General features: G+C 40.5%; 1 protein-coding gene across 10 annotated transcripts in view; it reads left to right on the forward strand.

Moving 5' to 3' along the window:
• Window positions 1-22,249, forward strand: part of sgip1a (SH3GL interacting endocytic adaptor 1a) — a 55,021-nt gene that overhangs the window by 16,937 nt on the left and 15,835 nt on the right. For 6 of the 10 annotated variants that reach the window (XM_063501176.1, XM_063501177.1, XM_063501181.1 and 3 more), the window contains 10 exons: window positions 14,115-14,178; window positions 14,832-14,853; window positions 14,994-15,014; window positions 15,539-15,595; window positions 15,916-15,979; window positions 16,492-16,667; window positions 19,446-19,457; window positions 20,735-20,756; window positions 20,858-20,948; window positions 21,919-22,004. In XM_063501176.1, the coding sequence (XP_063357246.1) occupies window positions 14,115-14,178; window positions 14,832-14,853; window positions 14,994-15,014; window positions 15,539-15,595; window positions 15,916-15,979; window positions 16,492-16,667; window positions 19,446-19,457; window positions 20,735-20,756; window positions 20,858-20,948; window positions 21,919-22,004 (615 nt within the window). The remainder of the gene's footprint in view (window positions 1-14,114; window positions 14,179-14,831; window positions 14,854-14,993; window positions 15,015-15,538; window positions 15,596-15,915; window positions 15,980-16,491; window positions 16,668-19,445; window positions 19,458-20,734; window positions 20,757-20,857; window positions 20,949-21,918; window positions 22,005-22,249) is intronic. The other 4 variants (XM_063501178.1, XM_063501184.1, XM_063501179.1 and 1 more) reach the window with 2 other exon arrangements.

Genomic DNA, 22,249 nt, shown 5'->3' on the forward strand with positions numbered 1-22,249 from the left:
TGCCCAGCTTTTCTTTTTAGATACTCGTCTGTGTTTTCATGATTTTAATTTGAGGACCGTCACTGTGAAAACATGCTGTCAGAGGCTTTCGATCAGTGTTTTTTTTCTTTGTGAAACATAGACAGTCAGAAATTCTTTAGCCAACCAAAATCTGGCCAAACCTGTAATCTGGGTGTGAATAAGGGAGGGGTGGAAGCAGTGGTCTGCTTTAACCAGAGAGAACTGAGATTAGTGGAGGAACTACGGCAAATGTAATCCGCAGGAATTTGGGCCGGCTTTTTAGGATCATGTCACAATAAGACGCACGAGAGGTAAAAGACAACACGGTGTGGCGCATTGACTCGACTCCTCTCGCCTGCGTTCTTTCTTCTCTCAGTCCCCTCCCCCTTTTTGTCCTCATTTTCATAATTGTGAATCAACAAACAAAGTAATTTCCGGTTCTTCCCTATGGGCACGCGGGAGGAGGACGTGACCAGGTTGCATCTGGGCCGCTGATATGTATCGACATTTTTTGTTGTTGTTATCGAGCCTCATCTGGGTAAGACCGCACACATGTAGCCTGGCAGTGAGCTGTGTGTGCAGAGCTGCTTGTTGCTTGTGTGGAAAGCTTCTGATTGTGCGCAGATTTATAATCTGAGCTGGGATCAGCTGTTAGTCGCGCTACCTGATCTTTCCCGTCTTTCAGATGTTCCGACACCCTCGTGTCTTTCGCGCCACCTCCTCCTCCGTGGCTGGATTTTTGTTTTTGTCTAATCAGAATCTAAAATAGCTAAACTAACAGCAAATACTCAACATATCTAAACTGTAAACACAATATAAGAAAAAAGAGACAAACAACAAAACACAACAAAAATAAAACCTTCATAAAGTGGTAATCAGATTTATTTTTTTATTTTCCCTGAATTTTTCTTGGTCCAAGACTTGTGTTTTTCATTTTTGCATGATTTAATAACCTTCATTGAAACCCTCGGCTTCAGTTGTTACAAGCATCCAAGGCATAGATAGCATCACAGTTATTTATCTACTTGGTTATTTGATGATGTAGTAAAACACAGTACAATGGTAAGAAAAATGGGATTATGTCTCCTAACAAACACTTACTTTGTGGCACCTGAATGTGAAACTGTGCTGAGGATCATAAAGGAATAGTTCAGAGGACTTTGTGTAGCATGACATGCTTTTTCACTGTCGTTAAATATGCGCCTGATTTAATTAGTTAAAGTTTGACAGTTTTACCATCAAAGCAATTAAGGTGGGCAAATAAACTTAATGTTCCAAGATCCTTATTTTGGCTTGGATGGTTTTCTTGGACTGAAGCCGAGCTCACGGACTGTCGATGTGCCAAAAACTGCACCGCAGCGCCTCTGTCTTTCCCCTGCCTGAACACAGTTTCTTCTGCTACTCCGTTTTCTGTATAATGTGAAAAAACATGAACACTTCTGTGCCAACCGACACGATGATACATTGTAAAGGATTTACCGTGAATTAGCTTCACAAAGGAAACGATCGTAATGCAGCCATGTCAGATTGCACTACACAGTACAGGGGTAAGCCTTTACATGTGCTTATCATTGAAGTGCTTCAGTACATGGGATGCACTGCTTAAGCTTGAAAAAACCGAGAACAAAGCAGAACAAACGCAGACAGATTCTACAAATATTAGAAATAATTTACCAGCGAGCGAAAGGTTGTGTTTGAGCTAAGTGTCTCATTTGTCAGTTTCCAGTGTTGCTCCCTTAACGTCTAAACAAATACTGATTGACCTGTCATTGATGACCAGACTTGCTCCTGTTAGTTTGCTAGTATTACTTTCCCCATATAAACAGATTAACAATGCCTGTGTGTGTGTGTGTGTTTTTCAGCGTGTAATCGAATACATAAGGAAGATTTTAGCTATATCTCCACGACTAACTTCAAAGTATTTTTGTAATGAGCATGTGTGTTGATTCTCAATTACATTTTTTATTCTCAATCATTATTAAAAATCTTCTTAATGGTAAAACCGAATCATGACGGCCTCCTAGGCCTGCTTTATCTCGATAAAGGCTGTTGGTGCATCTCAAACGTTTTCTCACCACAGTCTCGATCCTTTCTCCTCCCTCGTCCTCCTGCTCTTCGTCCTCCTCCTTAATACTGCTGAGTTCAAACTCTGTGCAAACACCGACCTCGTGGTTTTGAGAAGAAAAAATAACATCCTCTCATCAGTGAATCACACTTCATTGTACACCCACACTGTCTTGTTCCTCATGGCTCAGCTGCTTTGAGTCACTGTATTTGATATTAAAATGAAGCCAAGACAAGAATCTCTGGATAGTTGGGCCCAGAGAGCACTTTATGTATTTATCACATTTTCTGCTCCACAATCTCAGAACAGATTCTGTGAATCAAGGTAGCTCACAGTGAGCAACGGCTGTCTTTGTAATAAGACGGGAGGTTGAATCATGCGCTGAGAGCTTGTTTAAATTTTAAAAAAGAAAATGCTCGAGCAGCCATAAAGTAAAGTTGTTTTTTTTGTTTGTTTTTGTTTTGCTCCTTCTTTTCTTATCTTCTTACGACAAAGATGGTGGCACTTAGTGGCACACAAGATTAGTTTCCTCTAAATGTTTCTTTCCTAAACGACTTTCAGCTTTGCTTTGAGTTACTGTCACCTTGAAGTGAGGTGCTGCACCCAACGCTTGTGTGATTTCCTAAACTGAAAGCAGATATAAACAGTTTTATCTGCCCCAGTGTTTTAGGGACCAGCCTTTCAAAGTGTTGTGTTCAATATGACTCGTAATCAGCGTGTAATCTAACTTAAATTGCACTGTTGGAAATGTACGTTTATTTTGATGCGCATGCTGGTTTTTTTTGTTTGTTTTTTTTGCAAATTGTGCAAAATAATATTTTTTTTTTTCATTTTTCCTGCAGTTTGTAAAAATGAGTACATCTCAAAAATGAAACTATGAAGACACGCGAAATAAATTTCCTGTGGTTGGAAACTATTTTATCTAACTTTTTTACATTTGCTGTTTTGAGGGATATGCATGTGAAATTTCAGTAACTACAAATAGGGCCTTTCACGGTAATACCGGTATAATGTTGGGCAACGATAAGAAAATGAAATATCGCGATAGAATATGGGTAAAACGCGCATGCGCAGTGCCTTTGTTTTCATACGCATGGCGGCGACGGAGAATGAGAAGGGCGAAAGCCGATCGTTGGATGAAACGGATGAACCAGAATTGGTTTGTAAAAATACTGCAACTTCAGTGGTGTGGAACTGGTTTAGCTTTCGTCCGTCAGACAACAAAGCACTATTTTTGGTAGAGCATGCTAGCGGGCCGCTAGCAGTGCCCCTTATGTATGAATTCTGGTTGTGTTTACTGACCTCTAAACGATGTTATGTGCTACACGGCGCTCGAAAATCTGTCAAATGTTTTAGTACGACTTTGCTAAGCTACGAAGCCGCACCGCTTGATGGATTGTCGGAGCATTACGGCTATTGTAGGCAGGAGCCTCGCGGAGTGATACGTACTGTGCTTCAACATAATATTACCGTATTGTGTGTGTATAACCTCTTTTTAAGTTTTGTGGATATTATACATGGTTATGCTGAGGATCTGTCGGCCAATTTCCACTGGAAATGCCTTTTGGTTAAACTGTCAGCAGGAATTTGCATTTGCACTGTTAAATTTTTATAACTTTAGTGCACATAAAAAAACAGCTGCTTGTTTAAGTGAAAATGCATTGATCGGGTTTTTTTTTTTTTTTTTTTTTTGCACTAATAAAGTTGTGGAGTTGTAAAGTGTTTTGTCTAGTGTCAATTATATCGTCAGTTATATCGTTATCGCAAATTTTCAAATGTATATCGTGATAAATATTTTGGGTCATATCGCCCTGCTCGAACTACAAATATGTGTGTTTTTTAAAAAAAGAAGCTATTTTCAATTTTTCTATAGTTTCTTGCAATTTATCTAGTTACTATGGACCTAATGCATGCATATTATTAAAATTTGAGATATATCAGTTGTATTGATGCATATTAACTTGAAATGCTCCAAAAATGGCACTACAGCAGGTTACAATATAAAGACTTGGTTCTGTGGTGGGGTTTAAAGGGTTATTAAAATGAATCACATTTGTTTTGTGTTGATGCTGCTGGGCTGTGTCAGAGAGATTATCCTGACCATCTTACTTATGGGATTGAAAACACTGACCACAAGTCAATAAATACATGTAGAGCAGTGCTCAGGCAGTGCTGCAGGAAATTACTTGTTTTCACTCATATTTTTCTCAATGTTCTTTGATAATGACATAGAGCTTCATGAGCCTCTAAATGTCGCGTGTGTGCATGTGTGTGTGTGTGTGTGTAAACTGTTAAACTTTGCTCAGGCTGTAGCGTATTGTCTTTTTATGTAGCAGGCCCTTTCATTTCTGTTAATTAAAAACTACAGTCAATTCAATTCAACTTTATTTATACAGCGCCAAATCACAACAGCAGTCGCCTCAAGGCGCTTTATATTGTAAGGTAGACCCTACAATAATACATACAGAGAAAACCCAACAATTAAAACAGTCTTGATCAATACGTCCAGGCACACTGGATGAACTCATCATGTCTTGAAGCCAACATAATAAGGGACTGGCCTTGCTATTTTAATCTCCATTCACAAGTGAGTGTCTGTTGTAGACAACTTATTATTATAATTCTCATCATCTTGAGCAGAAATGTGGTACCACCTAAACACCTTTAAAGCTATTTATCTGAAAGGAATTTCATAATGCAGAATCTTTTTTTTTTTATTTATTTTTTTTTTTTTAATGAAAGCCTGTATGTGATGTGTGTTATTATGAGGAAAAAGACTGAGGGGAGATGGCGTTACTTTTTCACAGCACCTATGAAATGGCTGCTTCTCTAACTGAACAAGTTCTTACAGCTCTGAAATGCCACATGCTTATACAGGGAAGGGAGATATCCTCCTTTGGGTGGAGATTCAACTATGCTGCTATATTTCAGGGTACTGTCAGACTAATGTGGCCAAAAGAAGCTCTACTGTCCCCCCCTCCCCAGTGACAGCGGCGCTGATGTGTTTTGATAGGAGGGCATGACTGAAATAGCCACGGACTTGTCTTGAGGGAGAAGTCTGAGGCCTAGCAGTGGTTAGGACAACTGTGTGCTGGCATTAGTCATATTTAGTGGTGTGTGTGTGTGTGTGTGTGTGTGTGTGTGTGTGTGTGTGTGTGTGTGTGTGTGTGTGTGTGAAAACAATTGAAAAGCTCTTGTAAGAAATCATTGCCTTTTGTCTTATTAAAGTTTCAAATATACATATGTTTATGTACCGAAATCATTACCTAACTTAGGGTTTGCTGATGCGTTGACAATTATGCTTTGAAAAACAAAAACATCTTTATCTTTGATCATTTTACCAGAAATATACATTTGGTAACTATATGAAGGAGGCCGAGGTCAGAAGGTCACGCTGTGGCACAAGCAGGATCACTTTAAGGTGGAGGTGGAAGGGTTGTCCTTGATTCTCGTGTCAGCATCTCATATCTGTAAAGATTTTTTGTCAGCAAAGTAGACATTTCCCCCATGTCCTTATACCAAAGATCTATGTTAATAGCTACTTTGTTGGCTCTGCAGCAGGGTCATTTGTAGCACAGTCCTTGGTGGATGCTATTTGGAGCCTGGGGATGAGAAGCTTGAGTGCAGGCTGTTTATAGTGAAGGGGATGAGCAATAATGGGACGCAGGAAGAGATGGACAGAGACTGGTAATAAATAGCAACTCTGGTTCTAGCTAACGTTTCATATTTTGACATTTAATATATTGTAATTCTTATTATCTCTGATGTTTAAAGAAACTTGAATAAATAAGGAAGGTTTAATTAAGAGCTTGGATGAAATGCTGTGATGGCAGCAGTGTGGAAAAATATGTCTGTACCTATGACAGCATGATAAACCTAAATGAATAAATACAACACTAAATATCGAGTAATAAAAAGAGTGCAAACCTATAAGGATGCATCACCACCACCATCACATTCTCAGTTTTTGTTCATCTCTGCACCAACCGCTCGCACGCCGCTGTATGGTTTCTGGCTCTGACCCACTTTATTTAGAGGTGTGTGACGTCACTCAGTGAAACGGCTCCCTTTCTCTCCAAAGGGTGTGTGCGTGCATCAGAACTATCCAGTTCCTAATATGTGTACGTGTAGAGTTGTGTGTTCATTGTGGATACATTGTTACTGCGAGCGTTGCACACGATGGCTGACAGCGCAGCCACCTGGCCTGTACAGTCAAGTTCTAATTTTAGCATTCACAAGCAGAAACTGGCACTGTCCCTTTGCACGCGCACACACACACACACACACACACACACACACACACACACACACACACACACACACACACACACACACACACACACACGAGATTTGCTCCTGGTGGTGAAATCTGGAGGTTTTCATATGCCGTGCCCCCACGTGGCAGTTTCCTGTTTGTTCTCCAAGGTAATGAGACTGGGGGGGGGGGACACTTCCACTGACATGATGTCGTCTCCCCTTCCCCTCTGTCTGAATCCTTCTCCATTTTGGAGGTAGTTGAGATGAAGATCAGAGAACTGGAAGATTAAATCCACAGACTAGCAGAGGAGAACGTAGGTGGAGAATATAGAATAAATGGCTTTCTTCCTTCCTCTGCAAGCAGAGATAAAATGGTTATAAACAGGGAAGGCTGAATGATTTGAGTGCTTCCTCGTTTGTGCAAATATTTGTCTTTGGAATGAGCTGATATACTTTGTCATTAAATCCTGAGACATTTGGCTTCATTTTTGAAGGTTAATTCTTAGTTTGTAACTACTGAATAGGAGCATATGGTTTTCATTAGCACGTCTTTAGTTAACAGATCTTTTCACAGTCTGCAAGGCTGCAAAAACAGTACTTGAAATAAAATAGAAGCTGCATTCAGCTGCATGTCTGCTTGAGATAATAGAGGTCTTTCTTTTTTTTTGCCTGGGTATCATTGCTGGTACACTGGGAGGTCAGAGAAGGGTTTCTTTCTCTCACATGTCTTCTCTTCCTTCTCGCTCTCAGGGCCAGTAAGATGAATGAGTCACCCCAACAAAAGAGCCCTTTAAACCGCTTGTTTGCATTGCGCCGGTCCATCTCTGTTTCTTTACTGTACGTCAGTCTGTCTGCATCCCATCTCCCCGCTCGCTGCTGTTTCTGTCTGCAGTTGTTTATTTTTCTGTGTGCTCGTTTCTGTGCCTGCCTTCGTCCTGTACCGCTAATTACTTGCCTGCCTGCCTGTCAGTGGATCCACATGCTTTTCCTCGTGCTTAGTCAACAGCATGACTCAATACCCACAACAACTCAACACACCATCTTCACGCTGCAGTTGTCCCCTGCCACTCTCCCACCTGAGCGCGCTCCGACATGCACGGCACACACCAGCTTATCATTTCCAAACATGTTGTTTTATCCACTTTTAAAGCAAAAGATGTCGAACACAGTTTAAAAATTAGTTTAAGATATTTATTTCATGTCTAAATTAAATGAGCTCCCATTTTTTTCCTTCTTTTTCATTCAACACCTCTGCTGTTAAATCTCAGTGGTGTATTATCTTCCTTTCTGATTACTATGCACAGCAGCACAGGTCTCGCATTCAGAGTCTGGAGTGGCCTGGCATGGTCTCTACTGCTGTAGCTGGCAGCATTAGCTGTGTATGTGTGTGTTTTTCTGGTTGGCGAGCAGATTGAGCCTCTTTGTCTCTTCCCCATTTGGAGCAGCTTGTTAACGGCCTCTGAGCTGCTGCTACAGAAGCAGAGCTGTTCTCCACATGTATGTTGGCCCATGGCTACATGCAGGAGTTTTATTTTTATCCATGTGCGATTTGGATTTTTGTGAATGTGTTTGTTTCCAGAGCATTGTTTAACGTTCTGGTTCCTGACTTTTTCTTATATAGCTAGGGCTAATGCAAAAGATCCCAGATGTGTAAGGCATCAGGAAATAACACAGTAGGTGCTGTACACGGACTTGGTTTGCTTTAGTTTCCTGCTGACAGTAGTCGATGAAATTGTAGTGAAATAAAAAGCAGAATGGAACAAATTTTTTAAAAACGGGTGGAATATCCAACAAACATGGATCATAAAGATGGATTGGTGCATCTTGCACCCCTCTGCATCTGTATTTTTGTATTCTTGAGGCTCCATAATTGCACAACTGCATCTTTTCCCCCCTCGTTTTCTAATTTGCCTTTTCTGCCTGACAACACATCAGGTATACAAGGCCGGTATTTTTCTCAGAGGTGTTTTTGTTTGTGTCGATGTGCTCTGTTTGTCTACCTGGAAAAATTGCACATGAGTACTGAGCAAGTAATATACAATCTTCAGGTTAATCGTCATGGCAACAGCATGTAATGAGCTCTTTTGCACATGTGCTCAGTTTAATAATTGCAGTTTTTCAAGGTGATGGTTTGTTTTTATGGAAGACTCTTAGTGACAAACACTCCATTGAGGCTACAGGGTGGATCTCACAGAGATGTGATAACACCATCTCTTGTTCTGCTTCCTCCTCCTCCAAGGTTGGCCTGAGCCACACATTTTTAACAAACAACATTATTTGAATTCCATAGAAATTAGTACAGAGGCCCACAGTCTTCTGGGGAAAAAAAAGTGGTGTGCTGTTGCTCTTCAAGTGCCTTGTAGTTTTTTAGATTTGGCAGTGTCCTGTCCTGTTTGGCTTCATGTCCTTTGGCTTTTCCTGAAATTGCATTACTGTGTCTTGAGAAGAGACCACTAATTACGTTAGCACATCCTTCTGAACGGAAGCCATCAAGTCATTAAATAGTATGCACCACAAACCCTGTTATTTCCCTCTCTGTTAATGAACTCCTGCCACACACATTCATGTATTCTTTTCCATTCATGTCATCCTGTCTGATGCAGGTCCTGCACTGCTCGTAACAAGGAATAATCATTTATTGGGTTATTTAAAAATACAAACGTTTAGTGGAGTCTTGTGTGAATACAAATATCTCTTCTGATGTATTTTTATGTGTGGGTATTTCAATGCTAAACATTATAATGACCTTGAATAAAACAACGTTTTCCTTGTTCATTATACTGTGTTATTGTCCTTTTCTTGCGCTCTTTAATTATTGGGAGTGCTGTTTTATAGCAGATAGGACATGAAATAAAAATCAATAAGAGGTAATTCCCATAAAACAAAATAGTCTTGCAGGGTTGAACTCATTTAAGGTAATGTGTGCTGAAAGAGCAAAACAACACACATACATGTGCGTTTTCTTAGTACAGCTGCGAATATGTCAGCTGCTGCTTCAGGGAAGTAGTAGAAACAAACCCAAAAATAGAAGTAAAGGGGTATTTATTTAAGCTGTCAAATCTGAAAGAAGTAAGATGTCAAGAAAGAACTGGATTTCTGATATTTTGGTTCACTTTGAAAACCATCACGGCCCAGAATCTTAGTTCCTTCTGGCCTTAACTGAGCCTCACGAGAGGAAAAATATAAAAGTAAACGACTTTTATGCTTCCTACTGGATTTTTATATTTTTAGTCAAAGCAGCTCTTTAGCTAATGCTACAGTGACACTAGGGAAAACACCGACCGGAGACTGTGCAATGACCAAAATTGTGACACGAACGATCTTGATGCCTTTGAAAAATGAGATCAGGTTCATCATTCAGATTGTGATTTAACCCTTTCATGCATTAATTTTTACAACATCACTCAGGATTTTGTTCTTAAGTATTTTTATTTATCTTTAGGCATAAAAAAAGATTTTTGAGCTTCATTTTTTTTAAAAACATGTACTTTTCAAAGAGTTTTTTACATGTCCATTTAGTCAGTCCACTGGCTGACCAGTGGGTGGCAGGTATGGAGTGACACATCAGTGTCCAATGTAGTGGTTTATGAGCAAGTATACCATCAACGCTGACACAAATACAAGAAAACAGCCTTTGAATAGCTGTCCACTGTGCGTAAAGGGGTTAAACATTTAGTCTGCTGTCGATCTGCTGTTAGTTTGGGATTGAATGGGGTCAAGTTGATAATAATAATGTATGTGATGGGACGGCGATTAACTGATAAACTGGCACAAGTCGCAAATTTGTTGCCATCTGTGTTCACAGAAAAATTCACGTTTACCTCGTAGATTTCAAACAGCAGTTTGTCTGTAAAGATTCATGTAGTTGCTGCAGGTTGGTGATTTAACTGAATGATGATAAAGGTGCTCGACAATCTTAGTTTTTTGTTTGTTTTTTTGTTTTTGTTTTTTTATAAATAGCCACAACACAACCATTTAGCAACCAGCTGTCACGTCCCCTATCAAAAACGCAAAGACGAGTTGTGCTCGTTGCTGCAGACTGACTCAGGTTAAATAAATGAGTCTGCAGTCATTTGCAAATCAGTCTGTCTGCAAGTGTTTGCAGTAGGGCTGCACGATTAATCGTTAGAAAATCGCGATCTCGATTCATACTTATGTGCGATCTCATTTCCAAATGACAACGATTTAAAAAAAAAAAAAAAAAAAAAAAAAAAAAAAAGACGACGACGATTGTACCGCATTTTGATCCGGGACGTAATCTGCATGAAAACAAGCGCTCACTCTTCCTGCTCAACAAATGACAAGGGCGGAGCCTTATACCACGTGATACAGAAGCTGTGCCGTGATGCTCAAATTGGCAGGAAAGAAACAACGGAGAACACGTCAGGGATGACGAGAAAGTGACAGGAGAAAATCCGTCCCGGTCAACCACCCAAACATCAGTAACGGGAACCTTATACAGCGCTTCCCTATACACGTCGAACTCCCGCAGGCACAAAGAAATTACGGAGGCTATCACTTATCTCCTGGCTAAAGATATATCAACACTGTGCAAAACGAGGGATTTAGGAAAATGATCAACACCCTAGACAAACGCTACACAGTGCCGTCCCGCAACTATTTTTCTGTTGTTGCACTACCTGCTCTATACACGCAGTGTCGAGCAACGGTGGAGACGGAATTTCAAGCAGTACAACATTTTGCGGCAACCACAAAATGTCAGGCATTTATTGTTTTTATGTTTATTTATGGTTTTTATGTTCAGTTTCAACTGTTACGAAGTTGATGTGCAGTTAATAAGTGCAATAAATATTTATATTGGAAAAGAAAATCGTGAGAGAATTGTGATCTCAATTCTAAGCAAAAAAATCGTGATTCTCATTTTATGCAAAATCGTGCAGCCCTAGTTTGCAGTCAGTTCAAGTCAGGCCGTGATTGTTTGGAGACAAGTTGCCTCCCACCTGCTGACCTGTGCAGTCACTGTGGGATCAGGTTGATTGTGTTGCATGATCAGTCTGTGGGAGACCAGTTGGTTGTTACAACTATTTGCAGTATTTTAAGGTTTGGCACCAAAAAACTTTCTGCATCAGTGGGGATCCACTGATTATTATTTATTTATTAATTTTATTCCCATTTATGTTTGTTTACTTGCTTACTTATTCATTGGTTTCCTAGTTGCAACCTCATTAAAACTAGGAAAAACTCCACCCCAGTGTGAGCGAGCCATAAGTCAAACACTTCAAAGATTAATCGGACACGACGGTATCAGACTAAAATAAATGTCTGTGCCTTGGTAGCCCAGCTGTTGAAGGAACAATTTAAGCTCCTTCCATCCGTTACACTAAAGGCTGAGAGAGAGCACACTGTGTCCTCATCTGGAAGCCTCCCACAGATGGTTCACTGAGATCAGAAGGAGGGGAAACTGGTCTGGGAAAGCCAGAGATTGAAAGAAGAGATTGCAGTTTGGCATCGCGAAATGAAGCCGTCTGTACTTTGAAAGGGAAAGGGGTAAAGCTCGACATCAGTTGAGGGGAGGAGCTGTCTGTGTATGTGTGAGAAGTGTGCATGTTTCATTTGTGTCTGTAAAATACAAAGAGAATGAGCAAGCAGACAGCAAACGACACATACGTATGTACTCACAGGGACATGATTCCCACACAAACAGCATGATGGCTTCCACAGTCGCCCTGCTGAAGTATATGAAAGTAATAATACTTGTATTTTGGTACTTTGTTGCTTCGCTGAAGGCCATCGATGGCTGTTTATGTTTAAGGTCTGTAACGTGTTAGACAGGTAATGCATTACCATGAGATAAAAGGATAAGAAAGCATTAAAAGAAAAACGGAAACCTTCCTGCTCTTCATCCACGATCTCAACGACCTCACTGATTAAAAGCCGATGTTTTCATATGAAAGAGTACTCATCGTGTGTCTCATATAGCCACACAAAATGGAAATAAGATTTCTGACCTTACCTAAACTCTTATTTTTGACCTTGCCTTTATAGAAACAAGCACTTCTTTCCAACACCTGATCTACTCGTGTCCGTCAGAATTCATGACGCTCTTGGCATCATGAATATTCTGCAGTGACGTGTGTGTGTGCGCGCGTGTGTGTGTGTGTGTGTGTGTGTGTGTGTGTGTGCGCGCGCGCGCGTGTGTGTGTCTGTCTGTCTGTCTGTCTACCTTTTCGTATATAAAGACAGATCATGTCCTTACGTGCAACATATGAAACTGCCTTTAGTCTTTCTGTATGTGTGCTGGTGCTGATTATTAGCAGCAGGATATTTATTTGAACTTTGACAATCACCATTAAAAGGATGCAAGGCTGAATATGTTGGCAGAATCAATGGGAGAGTATTTCTGGGCGAGACCGTCTGTGTCCTGGAGGCCTTCTCGGATTGATTTCTCGTTGTGATGCAAAATTAGTCGAGTGGAGAAATGAAATAAAAACATGGAAAAAATGTAAACAAGGTGCAGGTACTCTCCTTTTTTCCCTGTGGGTCTGTCGTAGTAATAGTCTGCTAAACTTTGGTGTGGTTTCCTGTTATCCAGCTTATGACACTTCTTAGGTGAGCAGAGGACTGTAGACATATCTACGCTCTTAATTTTTAGCAGGAGACTACAATGATGATATTTGTCTTTTATTCATGAGTAGGGTCACTGGTGTTGAATTTGAGTACCAGAACACATCAAGGACAGGAGCATGATACCGTTTTGTGTGTGTGTGTGAAGTAGCATCAAGTTTCTGGTTGGAGACTTGTGTGTAACTGCATGTGGTATGAGGGGAAAAAATAGGTTGGTCCTTAGATTATGTGATGAGATCGCAACCACACAAAGAGGAGGAAGTATGAGAGTTAGGGAAACATTGGAGAAGAAATGGAGGACAGCTGGGCCTTCATTTGGGGTAAGAAAGAGGTGCGAACATTTGAATTTGTTTAGCCTAATGTAACTAAATTAAACATGAGTCATTTAATAGACAGGAGGACTAAGCTGGGACTAGGAGAAGATTACATATTTAATTTTAAAACTTGAAGCTGGACTAATGTGCTGGTCAATTGGCAGAGTTGTCCTGTTTTTGTAGAGTAATTCCTGAACAAACAGGATACTTTGTGCTTAAACTGGTAAAACAGGAGAAAGTCCAGAAGTTTCATGTGAACAATGTCTGCATTTCTTGTTTTTCACCTTTTGTCCCGCAGCCGTACCAAGCCGGACTTTAATACAGTCCACAGAGTAAATGCATTTTGTTTTAAGGCATTAACTTGCCCGAGCTTCCTCGAGGCCTGAACACACCAGCGCTGTAATCATTTGTGTTGTTTTTCAATGAGCGGCTCCATTAGAGCTTCAGGAGATGTGAGGTGATGTGTAGGTGAGATTATAATGACTGTAGAAGGCTGGTTTGGTATGACCCATGAATTACTGAGTAATTACCAACTCCAGCAGAAACTTAATGGCTGATTTTGTTCTCACCTTGTGAGTTTGTCTGCTTGATTTGATGTTTATTTGTTTGCGAGCATTTTGAGCTAGTAATCAAATTCCTGTTCTGTGCATTAAAAGTCAGCAGTTTCTCAGCGGCTGCTTTCTTGATGTTCGCTGTGTTCACAAAACTTTGTTTTCATTATTTTTTTTTGACCTCGCATTGATGCAACTAGTCACTAAATAACACATAAAACATTTTCTTTAATTTCCTGGGTGATAGATGACTCGTTCGCTTAGCCTTTAACCCACGCAACCATCAACTTCTAGTCACGTCTTTGTTTCTGCTTAGAATAATTCACCTTTTTTTCTTTTCAGGATTGAAAAAACGTACCAGGAAGGCCTTTGGGATACGGAAGAAAGAGAAGGACAATGATTCCACGTAAGTCCTCTATTGCGTTGTTTGATCCATGCACAGAGCTTATTAGTGCTTCACTATGATGCTGTGAAGTGGAGCTAAAGGCTGACTGGGGGGGGGAATGATATGTGACAGTAGGTTATGCATATTTATGGCAAAAGAATGAAGGGATTGTGGTCAGGAAGAACAATTACAGGATTAGTATTAAGTGCGGCTCATGTCAAATACAAGAAATGCTAGACAGCAGCTTCCTTTAATCATCTACGGCTCAAGGGTCTTCCAGCCAATTACGAGTCACTGCTGAATACTGTATAGACTTTATTGTATGTCATGTGTTATTTAGGATCTCTAAAATAATACACAAGCTTACAATACTTGTTGCTTGTTTTTTGTGTAAGATAAAGGGAAGAAATGTTGTACATTTATGTAACTACGACAGTGTCATAATAAACGAAGCTGCTGCCTTTGGCGTTTGTTTAGTCAATTTTTGAATTTTTGTAGCCATGTTCTAATCCTGCACAAAACAGTCCAAGTGTTATGAACCTGCGTGTCTGTGGAAGTGTGTGACTATGATTATGTGAAAACCTTTTTTGTATCTGGATTAATCAGAAAAAGACTCACTTAAATGAAGAAGTTGTGTCTTAAGTAACATTTTCCTTTTTTTTTTGTTTGCACAGGGGGTCTCCAGACAGAGATGGTGTAAGTAACAGAAACGATCTAGTATATAAACAGTTTTATGTATTTATTAATTGGTGTTTATGCAAGCCTGTGTCATCAGAGAAATTTGTGAGGCACATTGTTTTTGTGTTTTTTCTTTTTCTGTTCTTTTCACCTGACAGGAACCTCGAGAGGTTGAATCGGTACTGAGCTCAGCTTTTTAGACTAGACCACACTCTAGAGAAGTGTAGTGTGAAGAGCTTAGACTGGTCATAGACATCGCAGTATGTTCTTTAACTCATCAGTCTGATGCAAGTGCTGCTGTTTCAGCTATCTGTTCTTTAGCGGGCTCTCTGAGGTTTGTTTGTGGGGGTGTGGGGGGCGTTAGGGGAACAACACCAAGTCATTTGGAGTTATGATGAAACCTCAGTCTTGAAATCCTGTTCAGCTCCATCGACTAACATTAAAAGAAAAAAACAAAAACAAAAAAACAGCCAATTTGATGACTTGAGGAGCCGCTAACGTAACAGAGGGACATACGGTGAACAAAGTAGCCTCAGAGTAAAAGCTTTGTGACTTAAATCTGGAGTGGAGGTTCAAGGTGTTTGGGTGAGATTAGTTGAAACGTAGTTCCACTGTGTAGGTGTGTAATGCAGTTGCAGGTATGTTGTATCGTTTTTTGTTAGGTGAGATTTTAGTTAAACTGTTTCTGTCTTCTCGCTCTCAGAAAAAGACGAACGGGGCCCCGAATGGCTTCTATGGAGATATCGACTGGGACAGATACGTAAGTAAAAACGCTGCTTTTGAGCAGTAAAGCTTTGGAGGCCCAAGCTGACTTTCAAGACTGTTTGTTGGTTTCACTTTCATGTCGTAACTCTGTGTTGATCTGTGGTTTTATAAAACCACAGCTGTTGATCTGTGGTTTTATAAAACCACAGATCAACAGCTTTACAGATATGTTAATTGTTTGTAGATGGTCCCGTCAAGTCAGCGGGTTTACGTGTGTCGCTTACACGGTGGATGTGGGTTGTCTGTGTGGAGTTTTTTACTATGCAGGAACAGCTGCTGTTTGTCACTATCATTCAGACTCATTGTGTCTTTCAGAACTCTCCTGAGGTGGATGATGAAGGCTACAGTATCAGACCTGAAGATGAATTAGAAGAGGAAGATATCCTCAGCACAGTTTTTAATACGTGGCAGTTTCTGTCAAGTTACTTGGCAGGCAAAAACTGGATTGCTTTCATTGTTTGTGTCGCATTTGCTGCACACTGTTGGGTCAATTTTTGTTGTGCATGTGATGGAAGACAAATGTGACTTGGCTCACAGAACAGATCAATATGATTAGTGTTTTACTGAGAAATGTCATACACATAATAAAATGGCTCAGGTTCTTTAAAAAGGTGTTTAGGCACCAGATTTAAGATACTTATTACCTGACTTGTGTTGTCAAATTGTCATTTTTATTATGTGGCTAATAAAAAAGTGGGTCAGAAAAGAACATTTCTAAGTGGTAATGAATGTGTCTTAAACAGGACGATGTCACAGAAAACAGACTTTTGTAAAGAAGAAAAGATTTAAGTACAGACACACAAAGTTTCACCAGGGAATGTGGTTCCTGGACTTCTCATCAACCTTAAGATAAAATGTAAATGTTTGTTTTCCTTGACATTTTTCTTTCACCTGCCACCAAAAAATCTCACTTCTTCTCTTCCGATGAGTCCGAGGAAGAAGAGGACCACAGGAAAAAATTCAAAATCAAGATCAAGCCCCTGCCGCCTGATCGTGTTGTGGAGGCACCCTCAGTCGATGAGCTCAAAGCCTCCATAGGCAACATAGCTCTGTCCCCATCTCCCATGGTGAGTAGATCTGGTTTCACTGGTCCATCTCTGCTGGCTTTAAGTTAGCCATGCATGCACGCATCATTTCTGTTGCTCTTCTTTTTTGTGGTTTTAACTGCATAAATGTAGCCGTTGCTCACGTATCGTCTTTTCTACTGTGTGTGGTGCTATATGTTGAGCTGCTACTGTGTTTCTCTCTAAAGCTGCTTTAACCAGTATTGACCAACAGGGACATAAGGACACCACGAGGAGGACTGAAATCATATTTCATTCCTCTGTTATGATTTATAAAAGACCTCTAATTTCATATAATTGATTTCAAGTGCTTGTGATACAGTCTTGGTCAGACTTGGTCATAGTCGCTGACTTCAGTGTTTGGAGTCATTTAACTCGAGGCAGATGTCCTACCACAACAGAAACCATCTGACTAAGCACTGCTGCAAAATAGCAGGGTGTGAAGCTCCTATTTGAAGCGATGCAGCTCAGTTGACGAGTCCAAATTCTAACTAGCGCCCTCTTCAGACAGCCCATAATTAGCAACGTCCCTGCCTTTCTAGCTGGGACCCATAACTTGAGTGTTTTCCAGTGAGGAGAGCTGGCTTAAATATCTATCTTGAATTATTCAGGTAGGAAAGTGGGCACCTGTGTGTCAGTCTGCTGTGGTCATTTGAGCCTCTAGGCCTTAATAATTGAGTCCAACTTCAGTGTGCTCACCCACTGACTGTTAACCTGATCACGTGTGAATGATTTTTCATGCTGGTCACGTCTGTGTGAACGTGTATGAAGAGCTAATGCATGAGGAGGCCTGTGTTTTTGTTCAAAATGATAACTGGAAGGTTGCACACCTAAATTTCTTATCCTTTCTCAGTTTTTGATCATTTTCAAAGGACTATTATTTCAGTGTGACGAGCTCTATTTATAAGGCTTTGAACACTAATGCTTGACATCTTATTGTGTGTTGTTTATCTTCTACTCCTAAATAAGATAAATGTTAAGTGCGGCCCTAACTGTATGACAGATTTGAGTGTTGGATGTTGAGGTGTTGCTCTTCATTTTGGTTCAAATCTGCATGACGTTTAACTGGCCAGCGCTTTTTCTTCATACATGCACACAGTTATTTTATGGCTATGGGTAAAATAATTTTTAAAAAAAAGGAATATAGGCCATGTGTTAACTGAAAGACTAAACACTGACTGTTGCATGTATGTGTTTGTTGTTTCTGTAACCTCATTAAGAAATATAGAGTATTGGTTGATGTATACATGGAAGGACTGAATCCAGGGAAAACCCCTAACACCATCCCGTCTTCATGTGCCCGTGTCTGTGGGTTTAGATGACTTCTTGCATTGTAAACAAAGAATCTGCTATGCCAGTGTTGATGTACCATTCCTTCTTTTTAATTTTTCCAATTCTCTCCCTGTGCTGTCTTGATTTTGCTTTCTCTCTCATCTCATTGTTATTTGCTGCCTCAAATGATGCTAAACTCTGTAGAGGAGTCCGGTAAGCCTTTGCTTTGTACCCCTCCACCCCCTTAACCTTTTCATCTCTCTTGGCATTTACTACCTGCTGAAAATAGGCTAGCTACATTTAAAGCGAAATATTTATAGGGCCGGTGGCTGTTTGGTGATTTCTCTGTGGCTGTAGCCACTCTTCATTGCCGTGCCAGGTTATTCTCAGCATTTTCACACCTCATGCACAATGATGTGGCTGCCAAAGTATTTGGACTATGTGAGCCCCCGTCTTTCAGGGTGTTTCTGCTGACTAAGATTTCTTAAATCTGGTTTTAATGAGTTTTTGAGTGTTAAGCGCCCAGTCCTCAGTCCAGACAACTAGGTTGCAAGCAGTAGAGGCCAGCAAAAGATCAAGGATGGAGTGAAAATGTTTGAGCTTTTAAATAAGAGATCTCACATGACATTTTATTCCAACTTTTGATATCTTTGACATCTTACTTTTTATATTTTGGGCAGAAACAAAGAATGTCTCCCTACCCGAGCACCAAAAGCAAAGAAGCAATGTTTTCTTTTTGATTCTTTTACATTTTCACATTTCAAATAGAAAACGACGTCGTATCTTTAAAGGCTAACAGGTCATAACATGAGAGTTGGAGAGCTTCCTGCTGTGCTTCCTGTTTACATACAGCAAAGCAGCAGCGATTGGTTATGACAAGCAATACAGTGCTTTGTCCTTCACCAGTGTATCCAATCAGAGGTCTCCTTTCTAGGAGCATTTCCCACCCACTGTTGCATCACTTTAATCACTCACGGCTCACTGCACAACTGGATCAGGCACAAGAGTGAGCGATGGAGGGAGAGATGGCTGATGTGAGGTGGACATGACACAGACAGATGGAGAGATTTCAGTTCAAATTAAAGATGCCAAGGGGGCAGATGGAGTCTACAAGGGAAAATAAAAGGAAACTCTAAAGGATTAGTTGGCAAAAGGATGGTGTTTGCAGGAAAGTGATTAGAATAAAGATGGATGAAAAGTGAGCCCATTTGAGATTCTAGAGCGACTACATTTTGTGCTTGAACACTAACCTAGAATTAGTTTAAATAAGTCATTCTCACTTTTTTTCCTATTATCTATTTGACATCACACACAGAGCTGTTTGAGCTTATTTAAAATAAAAATCGGGGACAGACGAGCTCGTTTTTAATGACTGGGTAAAAACCACATCCTCAAATTTAACCAACCAGGCCAAAGATTCTTCTTATCCTGATGCATATGATGTCTCCTTTACTGATTTGTCACTCTCTGATCAGGTATCTCTTCTCTCTTCCTTTTTGCTGGTCACAGAGACGTAGCCCGGTAAGTGGCTTCTTCTTCCTTTTCCCTGGGCTTAGACTAAATGTACCGTAGCATGTGCCTCATGTCTACTTATTCCTTTTCTCCTTGTCCTTGGGGTCAGTTGAATAAGGGAAAATATGTAAGGGTAAGCAGTTAAAACAGTTGATCAATGTGTTTCAAAATTTCATTAACATTAAAAATATTTTTAGCTTTTCAAGATCAGCGATATACTTGTGTACTTTTTTGGGTGTTTTTGAGTGGCTTCATGCTTGGTCTCTACTGGGAACAAAATTTACACTTTCGACAGCTGGATCCTTTGATGTCTTCCTTCAGTCACTCCCCATCGTGTCTTCTCATCTGCTCCCGTCTCCTCCCTGCCTTCTCCTCTCTCCTTATCTGCCCTTTGCCTTTTGTTGGCCTCTCACATCCTGCTTGTGGTGAATTCATACACATGCTCTCTTAGACTTTGGTGTTTGGGATCACAGCTGAGAAGGCAATAACGTTTGTGCTGTTGCCTCCCCATCAACACTGGTCTCTTTTTTTTGTACGCCAATCGCATCTTATCACGTACTAAGGATGGCTTCTTACAGCTTCAGAGGATGTTTGGAAAACCTTTAAAGACTTCTTGCTTTGACGCCATAAACCACTGCAAGCAGATTTAGTTTGCCAATATCCCACTTTTAGACAGATTTGATGTTAACAGTATTATTGTTGGGGAGATGTGTTGTAGCAGCTTTGCATGCCTTCATTTTTTCTGTCTCGCTTAAGGCAGTTTTCTCTCCCTGTTAAGGTTGGACGAATTTATCGACCACAGCGATAGGCTGAGTGTTTCACTGCTCATTTTTACAAGAGCGATTTATTTATTTATTTGCCCATGAGTGAGTAAGTTAGCTTCAACCAACAAAGTTAGTCATGTTTGAGTCTTTGCTGGCACAGTACGTCTGCACAAGTGGCACACCTCTGTGGTTATACCCTCAGGTTTACCTCTTTCACCCGGTTTAAAGCCAAAGAAATCCCAAATTGGTGACTTTGTATTTTACTTTGTGAAGTGTAACTGAGTGCAGTCTGATCAGATTTAGTCGCAGTTCATCCTCCGACCTTCAACAGCCGTTGTCTTTGCTGTGTTCAAACACACTGGGAATTTTCAGTTTCAGAAAGAAAAGAATAACACAGCTAAGAACGTCTTTTAGAAATCCTCATACATGGATGGAAGAATGTTGGATCCAAATATGATAACAATTTGAGGTTTCCTGTCTTTGACTTTTTACATTTCCATGTTGTTTCTTTCCATGTTACAGGGTTTGAAAAGGAACACGTCCAGTAAGTATCAGCTTCATCACACCTCAGGCCAAGCTCGCTTTTTAAAAGTGACAAATTAGGAGGATGTGATGTAAGATTAACGTAAATACATTTCATTTTGGGTGCAGGTGAAGAGATTGCCAGACCGAGACGTGTCGTCCCTCCTGCACCCACTGTGGCCCCCACACCAGCTCCAGCACCACAGCCCCCCAGGTGTGTATCTCGGTGTCGCTGCTCATCCTTTCTCCTGCCTTTGGATCACACTTCAGTCCTGAAGTTTTGTGCAGTTGGTCTCTATTTTAGCTTTTTGCTCGTTCCACAACACTGACACGTTCATTTTAATTATACACATTTTTTTTAGACAGCTGTGGCTTTTCTTGATGTTTTAGTCAGGGGTGTCAGTAACAAGAGGCACAATCGCTGTATCATCATGCATAAAATGTCTACATTTGGAAACTGCATCATAGGTTGGTGAGGTTTTTGTTATCTTCAATATTTTCTTTGCTTATTAACTGCAGGCTTAAACTGTGGCGTGCCACATGAAAAATGGTGTAGTAAGGGGAACTGTCTTTGGGTTGCACTTTTTGCTTTTGATCTTTTTGCCATCTCGTTAAATAATTCCAGACAAAAACTGTCCTCTAAAGCCAGACAGTCCTTTAGGGAAGTTGCAGACCTGCCACTGTATCTACACAAAAACTCCACGCTGTGCAAACCTGGTTTTCATATCTATTGCTCTAAAGACGAGGTCTTTTTATGTTTAAGTGTGCGTTTGTTTGTTGTCGTTTGGCTCTAGTGTTTGGTGTGTTGGTTGCAGCCTCGGTACAGTGAGTATGAGGTATTAGTATTTTCTGCAGATGCGATTGAGCCACAGTCACTTTCTCTTTCTGTAATGCCAAAAGACAAATGGTAAAAGTCAGTTATTTTTATTCTGCCCCCAAAATCATCCCAATAGCTTTTCTCGTCATTCTTCCTGTTGTTGTTTATGCTCCTAAAAGTGCCACACTTTGAAAATGACACGTTTGTAATATTGTTGGGAAGATTTGAGCGGAAAGGGGAGCTGCAGCCTGATCAGACGACATAAGATGCAACGAGACGATGCACTCTCTGACTGTTGTAGCTGTAACTGTTTGCTAAAATAACTGCTAACGGTTTCTTCTGTATTGTCCTGTTTTTTCTGTCTCAGCAATCAGCAAACACCAGTCTCTGAAGACACCACAGCCTTATTTGGGCCTCCTTTAGAAACAGCCTTTGGAGAACAGAAAACTGAAGGTAACCCCCTCCCTCTGTGTCTTTGTCTGTATTGGCTCTTTGAATATGTTTCTGTTGATGCTTTGCTGTCAAAGTATGTTAGCAGTATGATGAGAAACACACAAACACACACTTGTTGTCTGTGTAAGGCTTCCAGCTAGTTTTGGATGTACTCCGCTTGTCTTTGTTGAGGGTATGGTTGACGGCAGTCCTCTGAGGTCGTGCTCTTTTGCACAGTGAAACTTGTTCATATGCAGATTCTGCCG

Source organism: Pelmatolapia mariae, linkage group LG17, assembly GCF_036321145.2.
Source record: "Pelmatolapia mariae isolate MD_Pm_ZW linkage group LG17, Pm_UMD_F_2, whole genome shotgun sequence".
In the NCBI taxonomy this organism is placed as follows: domain Eukaryota; kingdom Metazoa; phylum Chordata; class Actinopteri; order Cichliformes; family Cichlidae; genus Pelmatolapia; species Pelmatolapia mariae.